This window comes from Coregonus clupeaformis, chromosome 15 (assembly GCF_020615455.1).
Source record: "Coregonus clupeaformis isolate EN_2021a chromosome 15, ASM2061545v1, whole genome shotgun sequence".
Classification (NCBI taxonomy): domain Eukaryota; kingdom Metazoa; phylum Chordata; class Actinopteri; order Salmoniformes; family Salmonidae; genus Coregonus; species Coregonus clupeaformis.
The window spans coordinates 22900095-22926386 of record NC_059206.1 but is presented as its reverse complement, the minus strand read 5'-3'; the positions used below and the strand labels follow the sequence as shown (position 1 = coordinate 22926386).

Sequence of the window (26292 nt, the reverse complement as noted above, 5' to 3'; positions counted from 1 at the left end):
ACTGATTTAAGTTTCCCTGCATTAAAGTCAATTTGATTTGATTTGATGAATAGAACACAGAAATTGGTTATTAGAAAAGGTCAAACATAAAAATGTCCATCACAATATAAACATGCAGCACAAAGGATTAGACCTTCTTAATGCCTTCATGATTTGAAATCATGACACACAGACCTCTAATAACATTGCTAATGTTTTACGCTGACCTTACCAAAATGGGGGTTCCCAATGACATATTTTGCATAATAAGGAAACGTTGACTGTTCGTCACTTCCTTCAAAAACCTCACGCGGTCACGTGACACGGGTTTAGCGCTCTGTTTCTGGAATCTGTAAGGTTTAAAATTATGCTTGAAATGCCAACATTCTTTTCTTTATCGATCGCTGATCGCCAACGGACGCCCCGCGACCACTTGGAAATCGTTTTTTATCGACGGAGCGCTAGGAATTCGCGCCTGAAAATTACAGCTCTCGGGCTAAACGTCACGTGACCAATACGCGACTCTGGTCGTTTGGTAAAGATGGCGAAAGGTGGTTAGAAAACAGCGGAGCGAAGAGGGTAACAGCCCCTGTAACCGCCGCGATAAACGGAACGCCCGTTGACTGCCAAGTGAGTGTTGTTGCCAGGCACAAATATATGTAAATGGTTGGTGATTTCCTCAGGATCACGGTGAAGTGTTTATAGTGAGGCTGTGACATGTTGTTTTCGTGAAATTGTATTTTATTGTCCTCTTCCCATTACAACTAACGCGGCAACGTTAGCTGTTAGCTAACGGCGTGACAGAGCATAACACCAAAACAGCTAGCCAGGTAACTTAAGCTAACTACAGTAACGTTAGCTAAATACTTTTGTAACGTCAACTATTATTTTAGATATAATTACCTAGCTATGGCTAATAATGCTAGATAGATAATGTGTTATTTGGGCTGTCTTTTAGCACATTGTTTTGCTTAGTGGAGTCAAGTTCATAACGGGTAGCAGGGGTTAGCAAGTTACTGTAACGTTATAATGTAGTACCTAATGGCATAGTTACCAAGTGAAGTTATCCAGCAAGCTAACTAGCTAAAAGCCAAGCCAACGTTATGCTGCATACAACAAAATGCCAAGGTGAATGGGACTTGTTTACGCTGCTGTCGAGTGAATATTAAGGTTGTTTTTCACAGAAATAACAGTTGAATATCGATGTTCATTGATACCATAGCTAGCTAGTAACTTGACTTATCAAATCAGTGAACAGCTCAGCCAAGTTAACGTTAGCTAGCTAATGGTCAGGTGAGTTTGAAGTAGCTAACGTTAGCTAGCTAATACATTGCAGTGCTATTACCTTTAGAGGGTGTGTGGGTTCCTAGCTATGTATTTGTACAAGCCACATTAATCATTTAAATGTTTTAGCCTGATCCAACTAGCTAGCAACTGTAGAACATGTTAGATTTGACATTAGCTAGCTACTGTTTGCTAGTCTACCGAACAACAACGTCACACCAGGAAATTAAGACTACGGTCAGAGTAGCGAGCAAGTCAAATGCAAACACGTGCCGGGGTCCGGGTCACATTGTAACTATACAAGTTCTCTATATCATACGCCTGGATGTATACCTTGTATTTAAGTGTGTAACTGCGGAATATTCTTGCAGTCTACCTTGACCGATTTGTTTTAAGAGTTGGGACCCACTGTCGAACATTTCCAAACATCCTTGACGCTTGCCGGCAGGTGCCACATGCCAGTCAAGATTCTGTTGCTATCATCTCCTCTGGGTGGGAACGGTTGTATTTTTTAAATGACTAACATCTTCAGCAGCAACCAACACCATACTTTATTGGTGCACAGCTGGGTAGCTGAGTAAAGATATCTGGTCTGATGGTTGGCTGAACTGTTAGTTTAACAAGGTAAACACAGTCAGTGATCACATGTCTGCCACATGGTGCTGTGCTTTAGAAGGTCCTAATGTATGTTAGAAAAATATTTGTTGCTACTTATTTTACATGAAAGCAGTTGATTCAAAACTCGTAACTATTTTTATAGTGTAGTTTTGAATTCTCTTTGAGTTATTGTGCTTTTATGTGTTGGTGTGAAATGATGTGCTGTATCAGGGTGTGTTACAGACAGGTTACTGTTAAATAAAAGCTGTTCAACAGAGCTCACTGTCTGTGTAGCATAACAAACCAAGTAGTGTAGAAAAATACACTTAACTACAGACACAATTTTGGTTAGATCACTAGCAGTGGATTGCGACGTGTTGCCAACAATTGTCTGTTGCCCTATCTGGCCCCTGCTGTAGTCCCTTACCAATTTGTTTTGCAGATGATGAATCCTGGACAGGATTTGCTCCTGGCAGCCCTGAGCGAGAGCGGCATCTGCCCTAACGACCTGTTCGACTTTGACCCTCAGGATGCTGCTCTTCCCTCTCCCACCCCACAGGTAGGTGAAACACAGGGAGGCATCTTCCCAGTAGTCCAAAGTGGCTTCTAGCTCTTCTGCATCATTTTAGTTTAATGAATGGAAAAGCGCTTAACTAATTTAATTTATTATTGTCTCAATAGTTTAGTGACCTCCCAGCATCTCAGTAGTGGCCTTCCCTCCTCTGATCTGCATGAATACATAACTAAAGGACAGCCTGGGAAAGGCTCTACAATGCAACCATTTTACTCGCATATGCGCCTAAATAATTTGCTCTGTGACCTGCGCCCACCTAGAAAAGAATCACCCAGATGATAATTTTTGCAATGGTTACTTCCCTGTACTGCAGCCCCTGAGTGCTGTGGAGAATACACTGAGTGCAGGTTCATGACTGTCATGCTTGCACCATTACCTCAAAGAAAATGGCTTGTTATCTCAAATATTTTTCATTGTGCTCCTAAATTTATTTGCGCTCCTACATTTTTCAACTTAGGCACACACGTGCTCCTTGTAAAAAAGGTCAGCATAGAGCTCTAAACCTGGGTGCCGCTGCTTCAGATGTGTAGTGTTCTCTGGTGCTGATGTGAGTTTTGTTTTTCTCCTCCAGTCCATCTCCATCAGTGCCCTCGGTGTTGGCTCGGGGATGGAGGCAATGGGAGCCACAGCTCCACCCACACCTACAGTCACAATCAGGGTAGGGACTTTATTCAACAAAATATGGGTTACAGTGTGCTCTTACAAGAAACTTAGTCAGTCAACCGTTTGAAAATGTTTTCTCCTGTTTGTTTCCACTTAAAAAAGACCCCGAATATTTGTGCTGTGCCTACACATTTCGGAAAAAACATATGCCTTGACCTAGTCGTATAAGGAATTGTATTATTGTACTGCAGTATAATTTCTGTGTGGTAACATCTCAACCTCTTCCCCCTGTCTCTTTTCTCTCCCCTCACTGGTCCACCAGCACAAGCCGCAGCCCTCAACCACCACATTTGTCTTAAATCAACTGAATCAGTTGCCATCGCTGGGAACAATTGTTGTGACCAAGCCCTCAACTGGAGGCACGGCCAGACACACCATCACAGTCACCAAGGTGGTCCATACCACTCCCTCAGCCCTACGGGGATCCACTTCCACACTTACCTCCTCCACGGCTCTCCCCTCCTCAGTCTCCACAGTGGTTCCTTCCAACAGAGAGCAGGTCAGTGGAGGAAACACTTTTACCCTGGGAATGGCATTGGGAACAAAAATGCAGCAGAAAATATGAAATAAACAAGTGTGTGTGTGCTCTGATTTAGTAGGGGTCATGAGGGCTAAGATGCCCTTCAGTTCCTATGCTGCCATCTGCAAAATAGCGAAGAAATTGAGGGAAAACTTAAGTTAAAGCCTTCCTCGTTATAACATACATCTTTCCTTCTGTGTCAGATCCAGCTGAAGGACCTGTTGAGGACGGGCAGCACCATGAAAAGCAGTAGTCTGGTGGAACTCATGAGGCTCAAGCCGCCACCAGACATCGCCCAGCCGGTCGCCACGGCAACAGCCACAGGCACCAGTGAGTCACAGTACTCATGGAACCCTGGCTGGGTTCCAATGACTCCAAATGGTTTATTTTCTTTTCCCAGTCTTCTTTTGGTGTCTGACACTTGATGTAACTACCATTTGGCTCTCACCTATTCTATACCATTCTCTAAGATCAGAGGTGACCCTGTGGAGGGAAGGAAGCTATTTGAGGATTGGGCTGAAACTGCTCATATGGACAGGTGCAGATCTTGGGTTAGAAGAGACCAGAGCCATATATATAGAGAGAGTTAGACCAGGTTTTAGAACAGCTGCCATTTTAGCGCCCATATAGAACTTTATTCTTAAAATGTTGGTGATGTAACAATACGAGAGGGCCTCCGACAGTTCCCTATGAAATGACCCGCTTTAAACAAGCAAAACGGAGCAGCAAATTTAAGATGTTTTTACTGATTAGCATTCGGGATAATGTGTATCCAAGTCTTTACTGTATTGTAGCGTCTGCTTTCACTGGACATTTTCCTAGGTTTTGAAAACCTATCAGATATAAACAGCACCACTCAGAAGCGTTCATTTTATTACTTAGCAACTGCTATGGAGGAAAAAGTGGCACTCTCGGAACGTTCAACCGCATTGGCCTAGCTCACTCTCTATCTCTATTCTATAGATGTGTTTATATAGATAGATAGGTCTGGAAGAGACTGTTGTACATGTCTCATGTAGCCAAAGATGTTTTCTGGCCATGTTATTTTGAGCCCCAGGGTGCAATCCATTCATGCCGTTCCTATCTGTATCTATTTTTGTTTGTCAAATTGTTGCTCTTTAAGTTTGGTTTGGAAAGCGCTGATCAGGATATAACATTTCAAAACCCTTCCCTGTACAATGATTAACTTCACTCACAGGATCGTTAATGTGTACCAAACATGTCCATGCTCAATCAGTGTTCAATGCTCTCATCCTCGCAGAAATGATACTGGTCTCGACAAAGATGATTCATAAACCAGGTATGGACAGGATCAAGATCCGATATCATCTGATTCCAGTGTTATCGTGTAACACAGGAAAGGGTTGTTATAAATGGGTCCAGTTTTCCCACCTACAAGGCACCCTCAATCACTTTATTTCAGTTCTATGTGGTTGGTTTAGACTTCTATAGTGTATGTGAAACTGAAAGCAGTGAGGTGTCTTTAAAGTGACCTTGCACAAGGGCTGTTCAAGTGAATCATGCCTGCGTGTGTAAAAGTCTTTGTTTCTAATGGTCAGTTGGTGTGTCTGTTCTTCCAGTAATACATTCTGTATTCTTTCTGTACCTCTTCTCACAGCGGAACTGAACAACGGAATAAAGAAGGAGGTGTCAAGTAAAGATGTTGCTCGGATCTGGGTGAACGACGACATGAAAGTGCGGAGCTTCTCACCTACACTAGTGAGTGGTATCATCCAATCACTGACTCTTAACCAAAAGGCAGATGTCGTAGTAGTCCTACTAAAATCTACCCGTTCCCCTGTTCAATGACAGAAACTCTAGTATTCTTAGGGTGTTTTCACACAGTTCCGAGCTATAGTTCGAATCAGAGTTCCATTATTTGTTACATTGTATTCTTTTCATTTGGTCCAGTTGGTTTCACATTGCCAAATGTCAAACAAACTAAAATGCCTAAACAAAACCACGTTCATGCAAGTCATTTGTTTATTGGAGAAAAATGCTCACATTTAAATCCATCTATGATTATCAAGAAGTGTAACTTGTGCGTCCCAAACTTAATATTACTTTCGCTTTGGTCTTCCAACAACATGTGGGAGGAAACAGCGCAATACCTGCTCTAACTGCGACATGAATAGGCTATATTCAGTAGCCTTCAGTAGCCTATGTCCCCGGTATAGACCCCCGGATGCGCTCATAAATGCGCTGCTACTCACAGAATGTTTCAGAGATATCAAGATATGGTACTGCATTTAATCAAATGCTCGCAGTCAAACAACCAATAATACTCCTTGTTCTTTTCCTGTGTTTGGTCCGGACTGCGTTCTCACCTGCAGCAATCTGCACAATGGTGCTAATGGAATCGGACCGAGACCACCCTTTTTGAGCGAACCACTGTGCGCTGTTTAGTTTGCTCCCGAGTGCGGATAGTGTTCATACCAGTCCAAACTAAGGTGGAAGAAGCACCGGAGTAAAAAAAAAAAAGAAGCTCCAAACCAATTTGGTGTTGAAGCCCCCTTATCGATAAACGGCAACAACACAATGATTCCCTAATAATTACTATTTTCTTTAGGATTCAACAAAGCCTTCTGAGAATTTAATTCAACAGCCTGTTGAGTTTCTGTGAAATGCTTCAGACAGCTTAATAACAAGTGATTATGTCTTTGTGTAGAAACTCCCAGGGATGAAGGAGGAAGAGGAGGCTGAGGAAGAGGAGGATGAAGAGTTGGGTCATGCTGAGACATACGCTGAGTACATGCCCATGAAACGTAAGCTTTACTCGCAGAGTGCTCTCCAACAATTTAGTTACCTTTTATGTTTACTGAAGCAGTTAAGTCTTGTTCACACTGGCAGTTTGAAGTGACTCAAACCATATTCTTTGGGCATATCCGATTTCGAATCAGATATTTTTCCTGCAGCATGAACAACCAGAAATCACATGGAATCGGAGACAAATTCCTGGCCATGAAACTTGTCTGAACGGTCAAATTTGATTTATTTGCCCTCAAGTGGTTTTTAGACTGTTATTTGGCATATATTGTTGTTTGGTAGCTACTCAGTGTTTGACAAGAATACGTGATAGCTAATTAACTTGTTAATTGTTTACAAACAAATTAGTGAATGTGTTAGCGAGCTAAACAGCTAGCTAGCTTAGGTGACTGCTGTGGCTAGCCAAAAAGGACTAATTTAGAATCTCGTTTATCCTTTGAGGCTTTAAGTGTTCTTACACTATGATTTCCAAAGATTCAACGCAATTTGGAGACCTCCATGGCGGGTATTGAAAATGTATGCACTCACTAACTGTAAGTCGCTCTGGATAAGAGCATCTGCTAAATGACTAAAATGTAAATGTATTGTTGTCACCTTAGCTTGCTACACAACAACTTGTGTAGGATTGAGAGGGAGCACGAACACCACCAATCAGCCTACGCCACTGCACCCATCCACCATTACCATGGCAACTAGCATAGCCAGGTCAGAAAATGACTACAGTCTGAGCACGCACACATCCGATTTGGTCACTTGTAACTTGCTGTTTGGACAGTCAGTATTCCAAAACAGATTTTAAAAAACAAAACCGATTTTGAGCTTTAAATCCTGAAGTGTGAACAAGGCTTAATACTCATCATAGTCAAATAATGTTTACCGATGAAAGATGGGTGGAGCCCATGCAGAGGTGCACACTGAGTGTTTGCTTTGAGGGAGCAGCAGAGTTAATGGAAAACAAAGATTTGATTGGTCAGTTGGTTGATTGATCATGTTGATTGATGGTTCCAGTGCGGATCGGGCTGCGTCACCCAGACCCGGTGGTGGAGACCAGCTCCCTGTCCAGTGTGAACCCTCCAAATGTTTGGTACAGAATGTCTATACCAGAAGAGACCGTCGACCGCGGCTGGCTGTCTGCCCTGCAGCTGGAGGCCATCACATATGCTGCCCAGGTAAAGATCCTACACCTTTACACTACTGCTCACCTGGCCAGATAAAGACCCTACTACAGCTTGGCACTGCTTTATGTACTAGTGTAGATGAGCATTCACATACTGAAATGTTTCTTGTCTCCATAGCAACATGAAACATTCCTCCCTAACGGCGACCGAGCGTCCTATCTGATAGGAGACGGGGCCGGAGTGGGGAAAGGCCGGACCATTGCTGGGATCATCTACGAGAACTACCTCCTCGGCAGAAAGAGATCACTCTGGTAAAACTATAACGAGGGTTACATGATACATCCCATCAATGAAACAAGTTGAAATTACACACACATATTCACACACACATACTCACACTCATTGTCACATTTCATAAAAGCTATTCCATCTCCTTCACAGGTTCAGTGTTTCTAATGACCTGAAGTATGATGCGGAGAGGGATCTGAAAGACATAGGAGCAAAGAACATTCTGGTCCATTCACTAAACAAGGTAAGAGGATGCCCGCTGTGTGCAGATGTACTTCTCCATGCGTGTTTCTTACATGGTAATAAATTGAAGAGGATCCTTCACACTGGATATGCTTTTCATATCTGCCTTCCAAAATGACATGTTCACATGCATGTAAAGGTGTTCGCCTTCACTCAAAAACTATTTTGTCTGTCCCAGTTTAAGTATGGTAAGATCTCGTCCAAACACAACGGCAGTGTGAAGAAGGGGGTGATCTTCGCTACGTACTCCTCTCTGATAGGAGAGAGCCAGTCTGGAGGGAAGTACAAGACCCGCTTCAAACAGCTACTCCACTGGTGTGGAGAGGACTTCGACGGAGTCGTATCCTTTCACTGACCAACAGATGACTACTGTAAAAACAAATCATAGAAAGCATAATTGCCTTTGTAACACAATTAGTCCAAATTTATACTGAGTACGTAATCTGGGACTGTGTAACTGCCCTTAGAAGTAGGAGTTCTAGTAACAGGTAGATAAGTGGCAGTAGTTTAGTGGCGATAACTCCACCTTTCCTTAACCCAAGCCCTTTTAGATTGTGTATGACGAGTGTCACAAAGCCAAAAATGTCTGTCCCATCGGGTCATCCAAACCCACCAAGACTGGACTGGCAGTCCTGGAGCTGCAGAACAAACTGCCCAAGGCACGGGTGGTGTACGCTAGCGCCACTGGTAAGATACTAACCACCTAGAGAGGAGGCTGCTGACATTTTCATACTTCAAATGTTGAGCAGAGTCCATATTCTATCTAAACCATCTGTCGTGTAGCTCCTACTATATGCACTATATGGAAAAGATGGTGGGAAATATAGTACAAGATATCATACCCTAAATTAACGGAAGTGTTCTCGATCTGTGTGTGTGTGGTCTTTTATTATTATTATTATTTGATGTATTATTTTTTTCAGGTGCGTCTGAGCCCCGTAACATGGCCTACATGAACCGGCTGGGCATCTGGGGAGAGGGGACACCTTTCAGAGAGTTCAGCAACTTTATCCAGGCTGTGGAGCGCAGGTGAGAGAGACAGACACACTAGTAACTCGTCATAGTGGTGCAGAGTGGACGGCCACAGAATGGAGACAGCAAGTGATCTAGAAGTTATGACTCTTGACAGATGGAATCTGTTGAGGCAGAATGTCCTCGAACTGCTACAAAACAAAAAATCTGTGTTGGTAGGAAAACTTATCCTGCAGAAGTCTTGTTATACCTCCCCTTGGCTATGCCTATTGATACTGTCTAGCATATCACAAATTACATTCTACTTGAAGAGATATCTATTCCAAATAAATATTTTCCTCCCTTGTATTGCCTTGTCCTCAGAGGTGTTGGTGCCATGGAGATAGTTGCCATGGATATGAAGCTGAGGGGCATGTACATCGCCAGGCAGCTGAGCTTCACAGGCGTCACGTTCAAAATCGAGGAGGTTCCCCTGACAACACACTACATCAAGATGTACAACAAGTCTGTACGCCTGGTAAGGATCCCAAACCTTAACACAACCATTTTCCCTGGGGTCTTTTCAGTAGGCTTGAAACAGAAACTGTGTGTGTTTTAACCTTGTCCTTTCTTTCCGTGTTTCAGTGGGTGGCTGCGCGGGAGAAGTTCCAGGCGGCTGCTAACTTGATGGAGGCAGAGCAGCGGATGAAGAAGTCCATGTGGGGTCAGTTCTGGTCAGCCCACCAGAGGTTCTTCAAGTACCTCTGCATCGCCTCCAAGGTCCGCAGGGTGGTGCAGCTCGCCAGGGAGGAGGTCAAAAACGGAAAGGTGGGTGGGATGTTTCAGAATGTAAAAAGATGAGCTTGTGTCATTGCAGGAATCTTGATTTTTCTGACATCAGATTTCAGAAGATTAGGAATACTGCCACATTCATAGCATATTCTTGCATATTGGTTTTAGTGTATTGTGGTTCCTTCGGTTGGTTTGAAGAGAGGTGACTGGTGTTCTCGCATGTTTTTCTGTGAACCCAGACTGTGTTTGTCTCTCTGTAGTGTGTCGTGATTGGTCTTCAGTCGACAGGAGAGGCCAGAACACTAGAGGCCCTGGAGGAAGGAGGAGGAGAGCTCAACGACTTTGTTTCCACCGCAAAGTAAGTTTTCACCCAGGCTTATGGACACTAGAGGCCCATTTATCTGATTTAAAGGCCTTTATAGGTCTTATGTTTTCAAAGGTCTTAAAAAAATTGTGAAGAAGAGGACTACAGTGTTTCCGTTATATTGTGCCGCTGTTTAATTGTTGCCTTCGCGGCACAAAAAGAAGAGAAATTGAACATTACATAATACGAGGCGCACTTTGAAGATGTTAGTGCGCTTCTGTATGTGCGTGTTCCATTATGCATTACCTGAACATGTTAGATGAAATGGCAAACCTCTTTCATGTCTTACTTTGCACTGGGGAAAAAGTCAGTCTAGAGCCCTCCAACTTAGCTAGCTACCTTCGAAATATAGCCATTTGATACCTGATCCAATGAATGAGGGAATTATTTTATTAGACTTTTTGATTGTAGGCTAATGTTCTAATCTTTACCTCCAAGAGAGCTACAGGGTGTGTAGACTTGTGTTCCAAATCCGCTCCAACACACCAGATTCTACAAATCAACCACTCAACATGACCTTGTTACGCTGACTCAGGTGTGTTTGAGCAGTGCTGGATCAAAAGCCTGCACACCCAGTGGCCTAGCCCTCCAGATGGAGAGTTAACTACATGTTTTATACAGTATATTTGACTTTAAGGCATTTTTTCAGTGGTATCATTATAGCTGGTATTGATAACTGGTCGCACGATTTCCTAGCAACAACATTAAGTCACCATCAGTCGATACTTGTACAAATGTCAATTCTGAACATGCTTACCTGTACCTATGTTTGCACAACAGCGGTGCTGAAATTCATACTTTCAATAAACTTTTATTGAATACAACCACATACCTTTTCCTCATTTGTGATGTTCACTCAGCGCTAATGCGCTTGTCAATTTAATCTGTTTATGTAGTACGTCAAGGCCGCTATGTCTCCAGTTGAGCAACACAAATTAGGAAAAAGTTGGTTGTATTCAATAAAGGTTTTCCTTAAAAGTATGCATTTCATCACCCCACGGAAGGACCGCAGTTGTACAGGACAAAGAGGTACAGGTAAGCGTTTTTAGAATTGACATTTTTACAAGTATCGACTGATGGTGACTCAATGTTGCGAGCAGTTATCAATACTCAACTCTGCCTAATATAAAAGAGAACTTGTTGAGCGTTCCTCAGCTAATTTCTGGTGGGGAATATAAGCAGGTGTGTGGTGCACGCAGACTTCATAATTTGTATTAAATTGCAGTCCATGTGCCATTAAAGGTATTACGTTCAACTTCATGGAACCTGCAGATACCCTGTATGGAGAGAACATATTGAGAAACAACTTGGAATCTATTAGGAAATTATATTTAACTTTTAACATGGATTGTTATTGTGATACTTTTGTTATTGGTGACATTTAGGCTAGTATTGTACAGCTGTAATGCTAGCTAGCTACATGCCTATGCCAGGTGTATGGTAGTACTATCTATAACAAAGTGTTTGCCCTCTCCCCTCCCAGAGGCGTTCTGCAGTCCTTGATAGAGAAGCACTTCCCTGCTCCAGACAGACAAAAGCTGTTCAGCCTGCTGGGCATCGACCTGTCGGCCAAGAAGACGCCATCTCCCAGCGAGGCCGCCGCAGAGCAAAAGGGCAAGAAGAGGAAAGGTACTGTAGGGCAGGCAGTAGGGATGTAATGATTCACCGATACTCATTGGTCCCTGTTTCAAATATTTAAGGAATGAGTGCATCGGTCCGTGGGATCCCAAATCGATTCGAATGTAGCATGCATCGGTCAGAAAATGTATTCAAACGTTACGAATCGCAGGTTCACAATTTTTTTTGTACACTGCCTTCAGAAAGTATTCATACCCCTTTACTTATTCCACATTTTGTTGTTGTAGCCTGAATTCAAAATGGCTTCTCACCCATCTACACACAATACCCCATAATGACAAAGTGAAAACCTGTTTTTAGAAATGTTAGCAAATTTATTGAAAATGAAATACAGACACATTGAATTTACATAAGTATACACACCCCTGAGTCAGTACTTTGTAGAAGCACCTTTGGCAGTGATTACAGCTGTGAGTCTTTCTGGGTAAGTATTTTTTAAGAGCTTTCCACACCTGGATTGTACAGCATTTGCCCTTTTTTATTTTATTTTTTATTTTTTTAATTCTTCAAGCTCTCTGCTAGACAACCGTTTTCAGGTCTTGTCGTAGATTTTAAGTCAAAACTGTAACTCGGCCACTCAGGAACATTCCATGTCTTCTTGGTAAGCAACTGCAGTGTAGATTTGTTTTAGGTTATTTTCCTGCTGAAGGGTGAATTCATTGCACCGAGTCTGGTGGAAAGCAGACTGAACCAGGTTTTCCTCTAGGATTTTGCCTGTGCTTAGCTCCATTCCGTTTCTTTTTTTATCCTGAAAAACTCCCCAGTCCTTAACGATTACAAGCATACCCACAACATGATGTAACCACCACTGTGCTTGAAAATTCAATATCCGTTTTTATATATATATATATTTATATTTATCTAGCAATAGGCACCCTTCTCTCTGAGGCCTTCGAAAACCTCCCTGGTCTTTGTGATTCAATCGGTTTGAATTCACTGCTCGACTGAGGGACATTACAATTATCTGTATGTGTGGGGTACAGAGAAGGTCATTCGTAAATCCTGTTAAACACTATTAATGCACACAGTGAGTCCATGCAACTTATTATGTGACTTGTTAAGCACGTTTTTACTCCTGAACTTATTTAGGCTTGCCATAACAAAGGGGTTGAATACTTATTGACTCAAGACATTTCAGCTGTACATTTCTAAAAACATGATTCCACTTTGACATTATGGGGTATTCTGTGTAGGCCAGTGACAACAAAATCTAAATGTAAATCAATTTTAAATTCCGTCTGTAACAAAACAAAATGTGGAAAAAGTCAAGGTGTGTGAATACTTTCTGAAGGCACTGTAATTATGTTGACAGTCAGTAATTTTGCATGCCGAACAACCCCTGGCAATGTCAGTAGCCTTGTCAAACTGTGTACAGTTTCGCGCTGACCAACAAGATGTAGGCCTATTCCTGATCTGGCACATCTGCGTGTCACCTTCAGCATTCAAATGAATCAGATATACAAGGTAAAGTTGATAATTTCATAACGAGGACAGCAATCACTTTTGCTACCAGCATTGCATGGTTGACGCGGGAGAAGAAGAGAAGCTCATTTGGAGTGTTTTCAGATCAAAAGTATGTGTGGGGTGGTAGATGCCCCGTTCCCTTATGGCTCTTCTCAGGTGCCTTCATACATAATTTACAAACACACACACAGAAGTCAGCTCAGACTGATCCTGCTCAGAGAGCCACAGCTCATGAGCTCCATCAGCAACAGATTTTAATTTAGAATGGAAAAATGTTAGTGTGTGGCACCGAATTGCATCGATTCATTCCTCTAATCGCACCGAATCGTTTCAAACAAAAATTTATCATTCCTGTATCGTACAGTGGGGGGAAAAAAGTATTTAGTCAGCCACCAATTGTGCAAGTTCTCCCACTTAAAAAGATGAGAGAGGCCTGTAATTTTCATCATAGGTACACGTCAACTGTGACAGACAAAATGAGGAAAAAAAATCCAGAAAATCACATTGTAGGATTTTTAATGAATTTATTTGCAAATTATGGTGGAAAATAAGTATTTGGTCAATAACAAAAGTTTCTCAATACTTTGTTATATACCCTTTGTTGGCAATGACACAGGTCAAATGTTTTCTGTAAGTCTTCACAAGGTTTTCACACACTGTTGCTGGTATTTTGGCCCATTCCTCCATGCAGATCTCCTCTAGAGCAGTGATGTTTTGGGGTTGTCGCTGGGCAACACGGACTTTCAACTCCCTCCAAAGATTTTCTATGGGGTTGAGATCTGGAGACTGGCTAGGCCACTCCAGGACCTTGAAATGCTTCTTACGAAGCCACTCCTTCGTTGCCCGGGCGGTGTGTTTGGGATCATTGTCATGCTGAAAGACCCAGCCACGTTTCATCTTCAATGCCCTTGCTGATGGAAGGAGGTTTTCACTCAATCTCACGATACATGGCCCCATTCATTCTTCCCTTTACACGGATCAGTCGTCCTGGTCCCTTTGCAGAAAAACAGCCCCAAAGCATGATGTTTCCACCCCATGCTTCACAGTAGGTATTGTGTTCTTTGGATGCAACTCAGCATTCTTTGTCCTCCAAACACGACGAGTTGCGTTTTTACCAAAAAGTTCTATTTTGGTTTCATCTGACCATATGACATTCTCCCAAACCTCTTCTGGATCATCCAAATGCACTCTAGCAAACTTCAGACGGGCCTGGACATGTACTGGCTTAAGCAGGGGGACACGTCTGGCACTGCAGGATTTGAGTCCCTGGCGGCGTAGTGTGTTACTGATGGTAGGCTTTGTTACTTTGGTCCCAGCTCTCTGCAGGTCATTCACTAGGTCCTCCCGTGTGGTTCTGGGATTTTTGCTCACGGGGTGAGATCTTGCGTGGAGCCCCAGATCGAGGGAGATTATCAGTGGTCTTGTATGTCTACCATTTCCTAATAATTGCTCCCACAGTTGATTTCTTCAAACCAAGCTGCTTACCTATTGCAGATTCAGTCTTCCCAGCCTGGTGCAGGTCTACAATTTTGTTTCTGGTGTCCTTTGACAGCTCTTTGGTCTTGGCCAAAGTGGAGTTTGGAGTGTGACTGTTGTGGACAGTTGTGGACAGGTGTCTTTTATACTGATAACAAGTTCAAACAGGTGCCATTAATACAGGTAACGAGTGGAGGACAGAGGAGCCTCTTAAAGAAGAAGTTACAGGTCTGTGAGAGCCAGAAATCTTGCTTGTTTGTAGGTGACCAAATACTTATTTTCCACCATAATTTGCAAATAAATTCATTAAAAATCCTACAATGTGATTTTCTGGATATATTTTTTTCTCAATTTGTCTGTCATAGTTGACGTGTACCTATGATGAAAATTACAGGCCTCATCTTTTTAAGTGGGAGAACTTGCACAATTGGTGGCTGACTAAATACTTTTTTTCCCCACTGTATCTGAGCCCATGTATCTAGATATGTATTGAATCGTCTTGAAAGGGAAAGATGCCCATCCCTAGCAGGGAGCCAACCTCTGTAGGAAATGACAGTCAATGGGTCAGATGGGACAGTAAAGAGTTTGATCTTGGTTTTGTTCAGCTGGTTACTTCAGCAACAAAATCTCTACTTGCCTATCCAGTGTTCTTTTTGTGTGAACATGTGACTCATCCTAGATGTTTTATATAATGTTCTGGCTTACTGTTCCACATATGAGACGTGAATCTTTAAAAAGGCCTTTGTCTCCCACACTAATAGTGTTTTGGCTGTTTACCAATTGTAATGTTCCCTCCTCTCTCCCAGCAGGTGCTGAGATAAAGAAACCAGAGAAGCGGAAGAGAAAGTCTGGTGGTCTGTCGGGGAGCAGTTCTGACGACAGCGATTCGGAGGAGTCGGATAAGGATGATGCGGAGAGTGACAACAGCTTCAAGTCCGTCAGCTCGGGAGAAGATGACGAAGATGACTTCAATCCCTTCAAGGATGATTCCAGCGAGGATGAGGAGGATGGTGAGCGAGGGAGTTTGATGATGATGTTTAAGATGTTTGATGATTAGTACCGAACATTGTCTTATACTTTCCGCCTCTTTCAGACCCCTGGCTGTCTGGAAAGAGGAAAGAGGCGAAGAAAGGCAAGGAGAAGAAGAATAAAAAGAAGACGAAGAAGAAGAGCATTGATCCAGACTCTATCCACAGTGCCTTGTTAGCCTCTGGTCTGGGCTCCACCAGGCCTGCTTTCACCACCCCCATAGTCAAGACCTCCAGCACACCTGCCATAGGTGAGTTAGTAGCAACAACGCACCTGCCATAGGTGAGTGTCGTGTCGAACTTCTGTGCAAATCACCTTTTGCCGTCAATGTATTTTCTAAAGTCTGAGTTAGGATTGTATAACCAGTCAGGATGAGCAGATGAAGATATTCAACATTTTACACTCTCTCGCTCTCTCTCCCTCTAATCCCTCCATCAGCCAAGGTAGAAGCAGATGACAGCTGTATGACCAGTCAGGATGCTGTGGAAGATGCTCAGCAGATGAAGAGGGATCTGTTGGACCAGCTGGAGAAGCTGGCTCAGGATCTACCCCCCAACACTCTGGATGAACTCATAGACGAGCTGGGAGGACCCGATAACGTGGCTGAGGTAATGGGTTAAATTAAATATATGGATAGAATAACAATGGCTCAAACGTGGCACAGGAGCTGGACAAAATAAAATAACAATTTAAAGAAACTAAGACTCCACTCATTGTTAACTGCAAATTTTTTTAGGCTAGATATGTAGCAACAACATTTGGACCTTTTGACTATCTTTTTAAATATTTTTGTTAATCCTTTGTTTTGATCCCACATTGTCTCTGCTGTATTCCAGATGACGGGTCGTAAAGGCCGGGTAGTCAGTAACGACGACGGCAGCATCTCCTACGAGTCTCGCTCTGAATTGGACGTTCCTGTGGAGATCCTCAACCTCACAGAGAAACAGAGGTTCATGGACGGAGAGAAGGTAAGGGAGGACAGGCAGATGAGGAGGAGAAACAAATGTTTTATTGTCACATACACCGGATAGGTGCAGTGAAATGTGGTGTTTAGTAGTTTGGCACCACTGTAGCAAATTAGGGTTAAGTGCCTTGCTCAAAGGCACATCAACAGATTTTTTTTTAACCTTTGGCCTTTCGGTTACTGGTGAAGAATCTGTCTGTGCCCTTGAGCAAGGCACTTAACCCTAATTTGCTCCAGGGACACCGTATTACTATGAGAGGCAGAGCCCGAGCCAGCTTCTCTGCTAGTTTACCTGAGAGAAGGACATGGGAGAAGGGAACAGTAATACACCATGATTCTGTCTTAGGCGATGGGTACAAGCACAATAACTTGAGAAATGTATGTTGTGGGGCAGTCTCCTTGTTTGAATCACGAATGTATAGAATCAGTTGAATATATTGGTCACAAACCATAGCACAGAACTATTCCGAATCTTGTTCTCCTCCCTCTCCAGAACATAGCCATCATCTCGGAGGCGGCTAGCTCCGGTATCTCCCTGCAGGCTGACCGGCGGGTGAAGAACCAGAGGAGGAGGGTCCACATGACCCTGGAGCTGCCCTGGAGCGCAGACCGAGCCATACAGCAGTTTGGTCAGTAAACTCTTTCTCTGGCTGTGGTTTCATTACCCCCATACAATCTCAAGTACTGAGACTTTTGTGAAAATGCTATAAAAATACAATCGGTCTGTCTTCACTCTAGTCTTGTGGGATTTACTTGTCTCTCGATAATGTGGCTCATTGTACTTAATTTACCTGGCATGTCTCTGGGGTTTTCCACTCTGTTACAATGGGAATAGTAGGTATGAGTTAGTTATGTGATGTATTTAGAATAATGAAATTATGGGTGTTCTGCTCAATGCTACCATTGTCTGACATCTCGTTCCCTCTCTATCAGGGAGGACCCACAGGTCTAACCAGGTGACGGCTCCAGAGTACGTGTTCCTCATCTCTGAGCTGGCTGGGGAACAGAGGTTTGCCTCCATTGTGGCCAAGAGACTGGAGAGCCTGGTAAGAACCTGTCCTGTCAGTGGTTCAATTGAACTGACCAGTGGAAAATGTGGTTATTATCCCCCATGTTTGAGTTCTTGAAGTTTTGCTGCTGATGCTACATGTGATCTGTGTGTTCCACAGGGTGCCCTCACCCATGGAGACAGAAGAGCAACAGAGACGAGAGATCTCAGCAGGTTCAACTTCGACAACAAAGTAAGTAGATACGCCACATAGGAATACGCTGTGTGTGTAGGGTTCAGTTTCTAACTTCCTTTCTGCGCCACTCCACAGTACGGTAGAAACGCACTGGAGATCGTGATGAAGTCCATCGTCAACCTGGACTCTCCGTTAGTGAATCCTCCCTCGGACTTCGAAGGGGATTTCTACAAAGGTGAGTCTGGACTGATCTTGTAATATAGTCATCGTCCGGGCAATTCCTTGATAACAGAATGATGCTAAGACTCAGATTTTAACTTTAAAATGTATGCCAAACAAAACCAATAATTGCAAAGTTAAACAAGGCAACAGTAAAAATGCTGTCCCCAACTAATAACGCAGACTTGGGCCAATCAGAATAATTTTGTCATTGATGGATTTCTGTGGCAAGACGCATCATTCACCCAAATTTAGTCAAAATCGGGCCAGTGTTGTCTAAGATCGTGTGGGTTAGCGAGACTCATCCCTGAGCATGTGTGCCAAATTTCATCACTCTGAGTCAAACAGATCGCGACATAAACACGTGCCCGTTATAGCGCCACTGTGTGGTCGATATGAATGTTACTGCATGTGTTGAGTCTTGACAGTGTTTGCAACATGTGTACCAAATTTTGTTACAATACCAATATCCTTGACTGTTTCATATACATTTATTTGTCAGACCACACCCACGTGAATGTTTATTGGTCAATAGGTACCTAGTCTGGAGAATATTGCATTGAGAGAGACTTTTGTACATAGATGCCACATATCACGATACCAAAACGAAAATGATACCAACATTTTAGAATACCGTAGTACCGTTTCATATGATACTACCACATTTTTCGGCCCTACCGATCTAAAGAACCGGCTTGCGCTGGTTATAAAATGTTTATAAAGTCAGTTTTGTTTATACATTTTAAGCAACAGCAACCAGTCTCTTGTATGCGCCAGTCCAATAATGTCCTTCACGTTCATGCACATCTCACGTGTAATGAGCCAGCCACATCCCCTACCAGCCGTCACTCGCTTGTTTCTCTTCGTCCGCACTTCTTGTGCCTCTATTCCTCCATCAGTTTTTAAAATAGCCCGAACTGTAAAATAAATATGACCCATATTACCGAACCTACCTTTTGTTCTTCCTGTGCGATTTCGCCCGCATTGTACAGTGGGGAGAACAAGTATTTGATACACTGCCGATTTTGCAGGTTTTCCTACTTACAAAGCATGTAGAGGTCTGTAATTTTTATCATAGGTACACTTCAACTGTGAGAGACGGAATCTAAAACAAAAATCCAGAAAATCATATTGTATGATTTTTAAGTAATTAATTTGCATTTTATTGCATGACATAAGTATTTGATCACCTACCAACCAGTAAGAATTCCGGCTCTCACAGACCTGTTAGTTTTTCTTTGAGAAGCCCTCCTGTTCTCCACTCATTACCTGTATTAACTGCACCTGTTTGAACTCGTTACCTATATAAAAGACACCTGTCCTCACACTCAATCAAACAGACTCCAACCTCTCCACAATGGCCAAGACCAGAGAGCTGTGTAAGGACATCAGGGATAAAATTGTAGACCTGCACAAGGCTGGGATGGGCTACAGGACAATAGGCAAGCAGCTTGGTGAGAAGGCAACAACTGTTGGCACAATTATTAGAAAATGGAAGAAGTTCAAGATGACGGTCAATCACCCTCGGTCTGGGGCTCCATGCAAGATCTCACCTCGTGGGGCATCAATGATCATGAGGAAGGTGAGGGATCAGCCCAGAACTACACGGCAGGACCTGGTCAATGACCTGAAGAGAACTGGGACCACAGTCTCAAAGAAAACCATTAGTAACACACTACGCCGTCATGGATTAAAATCCTGCAGCGCATGCAAGGTCCCCCTGCTCAAGCCAGCGCATGTCCAGGCCCGTCTGAAGTTTGCCAATGACCATCTGGATGATCCAGAGGAGGAATGGGAGAAGGTCATGTGGTCTGATGAGACAAAAATATAGGTTTTTGGTCTAAACTCCACTCGCCGTGTTTGGAGGAAGAAGAAGGATGAGTACAACCCCAAGAACACCATCCCAACCGTGAAGCATGGTTGTGGAAACATCATTGCAAACAAAGGTTTCTGTACCAAATATTAAGTTCTGCTTTTCTGATGTATCAAATACTTATGTCATGCAATAAAATGCAAATTAATTACTTAAAAATCATACAATGTGATTTTCAGGATTTTTGTTTTAGATTCCGTCTCTCACAGTTGAAGTGTACCTATGATAAAAATTACAGACCTCTACATGCTTTGTAAGTAGGAAAACCTGCAAAATCCGCAGTGTATCAAATACTTGTTCTCCCCACTGTATATTATTTCTGAAAGTATGTTGTGGGCAGTTTTTAAACTAATCCCGGGTTGCTAATTATTGGTTTGATAAACAATTCAGTCATGTTGGCTAGCTAGCAAACAACCTGCTAACTTGACAGTATGTCTAGGTAAATTTGATTGGCACAGGAATAAAGGAAAAGGGTCTGCTAGTCATGAGATGTGCTTCAAAGGTAGGATTAGTATAGGCCTAATGTAAGCCGAAACTGTACTGACCAAAAATATAAACGCAACATGTAAATTGTTATTTCATGAACTGAAATAAAAGATCCCAGAAATTTTCCATGTACACAAAAAGCTTATTTCTGAACTTTTGTGCACAAATTTGTTTACATCCTGTTAGTGAGGATTTCTCCTTTGCTGAGATAATCCATCCACCTGCAGGTGTGGCATGTCAAGAAGCTGATTAAACAGCACGATCATTACACAGCCGCACCTGTGCTGGTTTTGTCACACAACACAATGCCACGGATGTCTCAAGTTTTGAGGGATTTGGCATGCTGACGGCAGGAATGTTAATTTCTCTACCATAAGTCGCCTCCAACGTCGTACATCCAACCGGCTTCACAACTGCATACCACGTGTAACCACGCCAGCCCAGGACCTCCACATCTGGCTTCTTCACCTGCTGGATTTTCTGAGACCAGCCACCCGGACAGCTGATGAAACTGTGGGTTTGCACAACTAAAATAATTTCTGCACAAACTGTCAGAAACTGTCTCAGGGAAGCTCATCTGTGTGCTCGTCGTCCTTACCTGGATCTTGACCTGACTGCAGTCGTGTGGGCGAGCGGTTTGCTGATGTCAACGTTGTGAACAGAGTGCCCCATGGTGGGGTTGAGGCATAAACTACAGACAATGAACACAATTGCATTTTATTGATGGCAATTTGAATGTAAAATCGTTGAAATTGTTGCATGTTGCGTTTTTATATTTTCTTCAGTGTATATAAAATATCTATCCCTTTCTGGTGCTCCTTAAATTCTGTTTGGTGCCTGTTTTTTACATTTGGGAGTGAGAGCCGTGTGTGTTTTGAGAGGGAGGGAGACCGAGTGTGTCTGTGTTAACTGAAGAGTAAAGAAGGGTTCATGCAGTGTTTTCCCCTTACTGCCACAATGACATGCAGATCATTATGCATGTATATTCATTCCTTCCTCCCATTCCTCTAGCCAAATCACAGGTCGGCCTTTGCAAATATGAGCAAATCAGCCATTCTATGCAGTATTCTATTATACAGTGTGAAGTTAATTATATATTTTGTGTTGAGTAGAAGTGTGAATATCAGTGACAGGATGTTGAAAAAACGGGAACAAGCATCCGGGGGATCGCTATACTACTCAGTATGGTGATACTTGGCCTGGTATCATGTCATTAGTAAAATGTTGGTATCGTGACAACACTTCTTAAAGTACATTTATTTTTGTAAAGTTTTCAGTGGAAATTGTTAAGTAGTCCTTGACTTTAAGTAGTCCTTGATGCTGAGTCTCTGCATCATTCTGTTACTGTGGAAGTGCCCATCCCTATTTTGAGCCAGTGGAAATGTCATTCTCCTGCTTGATACTGGGGATTCTTTCATAGTGTCTCTTATCCACACTTGAATGACTCAGGCCAAAAACGGAGTTAACCTATCTGGTGCGTGGCTGTGGTCTTACTTTCATCTGACGTGATCCTTTCTTCATCCTATTCTCTGGCAGAGATCCGTCATGGGTTGATCGGAGTGGGTCTGATCAATGTGGAGGACCGATCAGGGATTCTGTCTCTGGACAAAGGTGAGACTGGCTGTAACTTTAAGCCTTGTCAGATTACAATTAAAAAGTATAAGATTGTACGGTTCTTTCGGTACATTACACTATCCTCTCCTTCCCAGACTACAACAACATAGGGAAGTTCCTGAACCGTATCCTGGGGATGGCAGTGCAGGAGCAGAACGCTCTGTTCCAGTACTTCTCTGACACGCTGGCAGCTGTCATACAGAACGCCAAGAAGAACGGACGCTACGACATGGGCATCCTGGGTAAGATTGGAGAGGAACCTTTTTTGTTGTTGTTAAATTAGATTATTGACAGCTACTGTGAATGAGGGACTATACTGTGCATGACACCTGCAGTATTAACTGATTGGAGCTGTGTTTATCTTGTCTTGTAGACCTGGGTTCTGGGGATGAGAAGGTGAAGAAGATCGAAGCCAAGAAGTTCCTGACCCCAGGCTACTCCACCTCAGGACATGTGGAGCTCTACACGGTACGGCTAACCATTTGTTTTTCCCAATAGGCGACAACAGAAACTGGTTTAACCAGGAATTCTTATCTTACGTCTCCAGTGGACTGGTAGCCATTTTCCATGTTGTAAATACTGTCTCTGTATTGTCTGTCAGGTGAGTGTGGAGAGAGGCATGTCCTGGGAGGATGCCACCCACGCCTGGGCCGAGCAGAGTGGACCAGATGATGGCTTCTATGTACAGGTACCAAAAGACCAACAAGATGTTTTCATGTCTTCTCTACTGAGTTTGGCAAACTCTACATTGTGGATCATCAACTAGATTCAGCCACGGATGGTCAGGGGGCTGGAACGTAATTAGACATTTGTAGAGCCTCCCGAGTGGCGCAGCAGTCTAAGGCACTGCATCACAGTGTTGTGGCGTCACTACAGCCTGTGGTTCGATCCCAGGCTGTGTCACAATCGGCCGTGACCGGGAGTCCCATAGGGCGGTGCACAATTGGCCCAGCATCATCCAGGTTAGGGGAGGGTTTGGCCGGGGGGGCTTTACTTGGCTCATCGCGCTCTAGCGACTCCTTGTGGCGGGCCGGGCGCCTGCAGGCTGACATCGGTCATCAGTTGAACAGTGTTTCCTCCAACACATTGGTGCAGCTGGCTTTCTGGGTTAAGCGAGCGGGTGTTAAGAAGCGCAGCTTGGCGGGTCATGTTTCGGAGGACGCATGACTCGACCTTTGCCTCTCCCGAGCCCGTTGGGGAGTTGCATCGACGAGACAAGATGGAAATCACGATATTGGAGAGAGAAAAGGGGGTGAAAATTACAATAAATAAAAATATAAAAATTGTGGACTGCAAATTGGACCAAGAAGCCCAAACATATATAATATTTGACTAAAACATAATTTCAAACCTTGCATACGTTTGGATATTTTTGACTGCCATAACATTTCTCTAAGAACATTTTTAGTTTTACAAACTCTAGTTGTAACACTGCTGTATTTTGCTGATTCCCAGATAAGGAACAACAAGAAGACGGCCATCTTGGTGCAGGAGGTGAACAGTAAGAAGAGGCTGTTCCTGGTCTACAGACCGAACACGGGCAAACAGCTTAAACTGGAGACCTACGCTGACATCAAGAAGAAGTGTAAAAAGGTGCTGTCAGATGATGCCAAGCAGCATTGGATCGACCAGTACAAGTCTTCAGCTGAGATCTGCGCTCATGCTTACTGGTAGGTGCTGTTTCTCCTATGACTTTAAAGTTGTAGTGGTGGTTTTGGCGGAGTCATCAAGTTCACTACCAGGTCTTACTCTTTACTAGTATAGTTGTATGAACTAGTCAGGTAAGAGGTGAATCATGTGTTTATTAACCCCGTCTCCTCCCTCCCTTCAGGCGTGGTAACTGTAAGAAGATGTCGGTGGGTCTGCAGTGTGAGGTGGGTCTGCGCTGCAGGACGTACTATGTGCTGTGTGGCTCTGTGCTCAGCGTGTGGACCAAGGTGGAGGGGGTCCTGGCCTCCGTCAGCGGAACCAATGTCAAGATGCAGATCGTCCGCCTCAGGACAGAGGACGGGCAGAGGATCGTGGGTAAGTCGATGCTGGAAGAGTTTTGGGCAGAATACATTTTTCTACGCTTTTGAAAATGTTCCCTTTTAATGTATTTTACCGGAGGAGTATTCTACCAAAGTAGAAGCTGCTCCCTCTCCTCCCCAACAAGTGACATTTTAAATGAACAGTCATTGAAATTAGGTTGGACTACGTGGACGGGAGCGAATGTACTTTTTTTTCCTAACGTGGTTATTTCCTATCTCTTTCCGTCTCGTGTCCAGGCCTGATCATTCCAGCCAACTGCGTCTCTCCTCTGACCAACATCCTGTCCTCATCTGACCAGTCTCAGCAACTTGCTGTTCAGCAGCAGCAGAAGTGGCAGCAGCTGCACCCTCAGAGCCTCAGCCACATACACAACACATAGCATGGCTTCACCACCCAGTCTGACCTGATGGGCTTCGACCCCCATCTCCGCCTCCGCCCTGGGTTCTTGACCCAACCTGATGGGATACGACCATATTTCTATTTGGATCTCCACCTCTGCACCACCACCACCACCCCCCCCACCCCCTTCTCCTCCCTAGCTCCCTCTCTGTTCCTCATGAGGAACCTGAGGTGCTGCGAGCTCTGAGTTGTGGTTCTCCCTGTAGCTAAACTGTGGTGGCAGTGTTAAGATTTCAGGGTTTATGTCCAAAGAAGAGACTGTCTCGCTGTTGTTACCAAGAGGAGTTGGCTTGACGACTACTATCCCTCAGATTCAGAGCTGAAGATTTAGAAGAGGCTGTGGTGATAAAGGGGGGAGAGGAGAGGACGCATGTCAGAGTGGAGAAGAGGGGCATTATTAAAATGCCTGACTGTTTTTCTGTTACCTTCTTTCCTCCCCCTCTAAGCTCTGTAAACGTGCCCTGTGCTTTCTGTTGGTGACTTGTTCCTACCACTGCCTTCTCTACTGAAAGCTGGGGGGGCGTCACCTAGGTTTTTGTTTTCTACTGGTGACAGGACAGTGCTCAGGGGTTCATTAAGCTTTACATTGACCCGTTTTTTCAAACAAACTGACATTTTATAAAATGTCTACCTGAGATGCATGACTACACACACGCCAACTGCTTTCTTTCCTCTTTTGTTTTTACTCATGACTCAAGTCTCAGGCATGACAACTACTCTCACCATTGCTAAATTGAAAATGGCACCCTATTCCCTAGATAGTCCACTACCTTTACGTTGTGCACAATATAACTGATGGGGTGTAATTTCATTGACTAACAGAAGTGTATCAAACATGGGTGTATCCCATAAACCTACAGTTGTGTTTACAGCTTGGCTATTAAGAACTGTGACCGTGTGTGGTGTAAAATACCTGTTTTTATTTTCCTAAATTAATTCCTCTGCATTCAAAAGATTTTTGGAACGGGTTGTTTAATATGTGGCATCAGATTCAACATCTTGTACTATCAAACTCTACGGCAAACTACAGCAAATAACACTCCTGGAGTGGTATTATACAACTGTACTTGAAAGGTCATAGATCTTGTTTGTTGATACAAGCTGTCTAATATACCGCTACAGTAAAAGTTAGTATTCAAGAAAGTGTTTGTTGCTGAACTCCAAACGGACCCCTTGCTTCTACCTCCTGTAGGTGCTGGTGTAGATTTGATAGGTGTATCCAATGTGGTAAAGATGGCACAATGGCGGGTGAGGTGGATCTCATTAGCATATTCACTCATATCTATCTGATCCTTTAGATATCCATGAAGTACCTAGGGGTCAGGGGCCATGGGTTTTTGGGATTGGGCACTTGTTCCCTCACTGATTCTGAACGGGAACCTAACCTCCATTTTCCACCAGTCAGCAACATTACGGCTTGGCCTCTGGTAATTTTATATCTGATTTCGTTTTTTCCTTGAGACATGATGCACAGGGGCTGAATACTTTCTAAAAGCTTTTCTTGGTTTAGAGTGCTGTAAGAAGTTATGACGGGTCGGCCTGTTGAGTTTAGGATACTCTTTTGCTATACCAATGTGTATATTGTCATATCTGGAAATAAGAAACCAGTTTTTTGCTTAATACCTGTTTGTTAAACACTTGAACAGTGTTTCATCCTTGCACGAGTTGCACTACGGACTGATTTGTTGTACAAATAATCTGTATTAAATGATTTAACTGAGTGCAAGATTTCTACCTCTTGCATATGACCAATAAATCCCAAGGAGAAAGTTTGAA

The 26292-nt window shown here is 43.4% G+C and overlaps 1 protein-coding gene and 1 long non-coding RNA gene across 5 annotated transcripts; one reads left to right on the top strand and one right to left on the bottom strand.

Annotated features, from left to right (window-relative positions):
* The first annotated feature begins 258 nt into the window (after window positions 1-258).
* Window positions 259-26292, top strand: LOC121582767 (protein strawberry notch homolog 1). Of its 4 annotated transcripts, none has more exons than XM_041898861.2 (33): window positions 259-609; window positions 2303-2419; window positions 3006-3092; window positions 3360-3596; window positions 3821-3947; window positions 4879-4917; window positions 5236-5336; window positions 6286-6382; window positions 7392-7552; window positions 7679-7812; window positions 7943-8033; window positions 8211-8372; window positions 8584-8719; window positions 8956-9061; window positions 9368-9521; window positions 9629-9811; window positions 10036-10133; window positions 11623-11768; window positions 15527-15727; window positions 15811-15996; window positions 16185-16354; window positions 16583-16714; window positions 17204-17339; window positions 17644-17756; window positions 17880-17951; window positions 18030-18129; window positions 22009-22083; window positions 22182-22328; window positions 22460-22554; window positions 22688-22774; window positions 23542-23756; window positions 23918-24111; window positions 24354-26292. In XM_041898861.2, exons 2-33 carry the CDS (start codon window positions 2303-2305, stop codon window positions 24494-24496), a joined length of 4242 nt encoding a protein of 1413 aa, XP_041754795.1. In that variant the 5' UTR covers window positions 259-609; the 3' UTR covers window positions 24497-26292. The 4 variants fall into 4 exon arrangements, with proteins under 4 accessions (XP_041754795.1, XP_041754794.1, XP_041754797.1 ...); XM_041898860.2 differs by having other exon boundaries at window positions 15524-15727; XM_041898863.2 differs by lacking the exon at window positions 4879-4917.
* On the bottom strand, window positions 2995-3888 carry LOC121582770. The gene is made up of 3 exons (XR_006003400.1): window positions 3802-3888; window positions 3539-3620; window positions 2995-3075 (listed from the first exon to the last, which is right to left on the bottom strand). It is a non-coding gene; the product is annotated as an uncharacterized LOC121582770 (long non-coding RNA).

What these genes read in the sequence shown, in the direction of transcription:
- LOC121582767 (XM_041898860.2), top strand. Translation starts at nt 2,303, where the DNA reads ATGATGAATCCTGGACAGGATTTGCTCCTGGCAGCCCTGAGCGAGAGC. An exon ending in GGCAACAGCCACAGGCACCA is followed by an intron (nt 3,948 to 4,878) that starts GTGAGTCACAGT and finishes TCATCCTCGCAG; the next exon opens with AAATGATACTGGTCTCGACA. An exon ending in GACATGTGGAGCTCTACACG is followed by an intron (nt 22,555 to 22,687) that starts GTACGGCTAACC and finishes ATTGTCTGTCAG; the next exon opens with GTGAGTGTGGAGAGAGGCAT.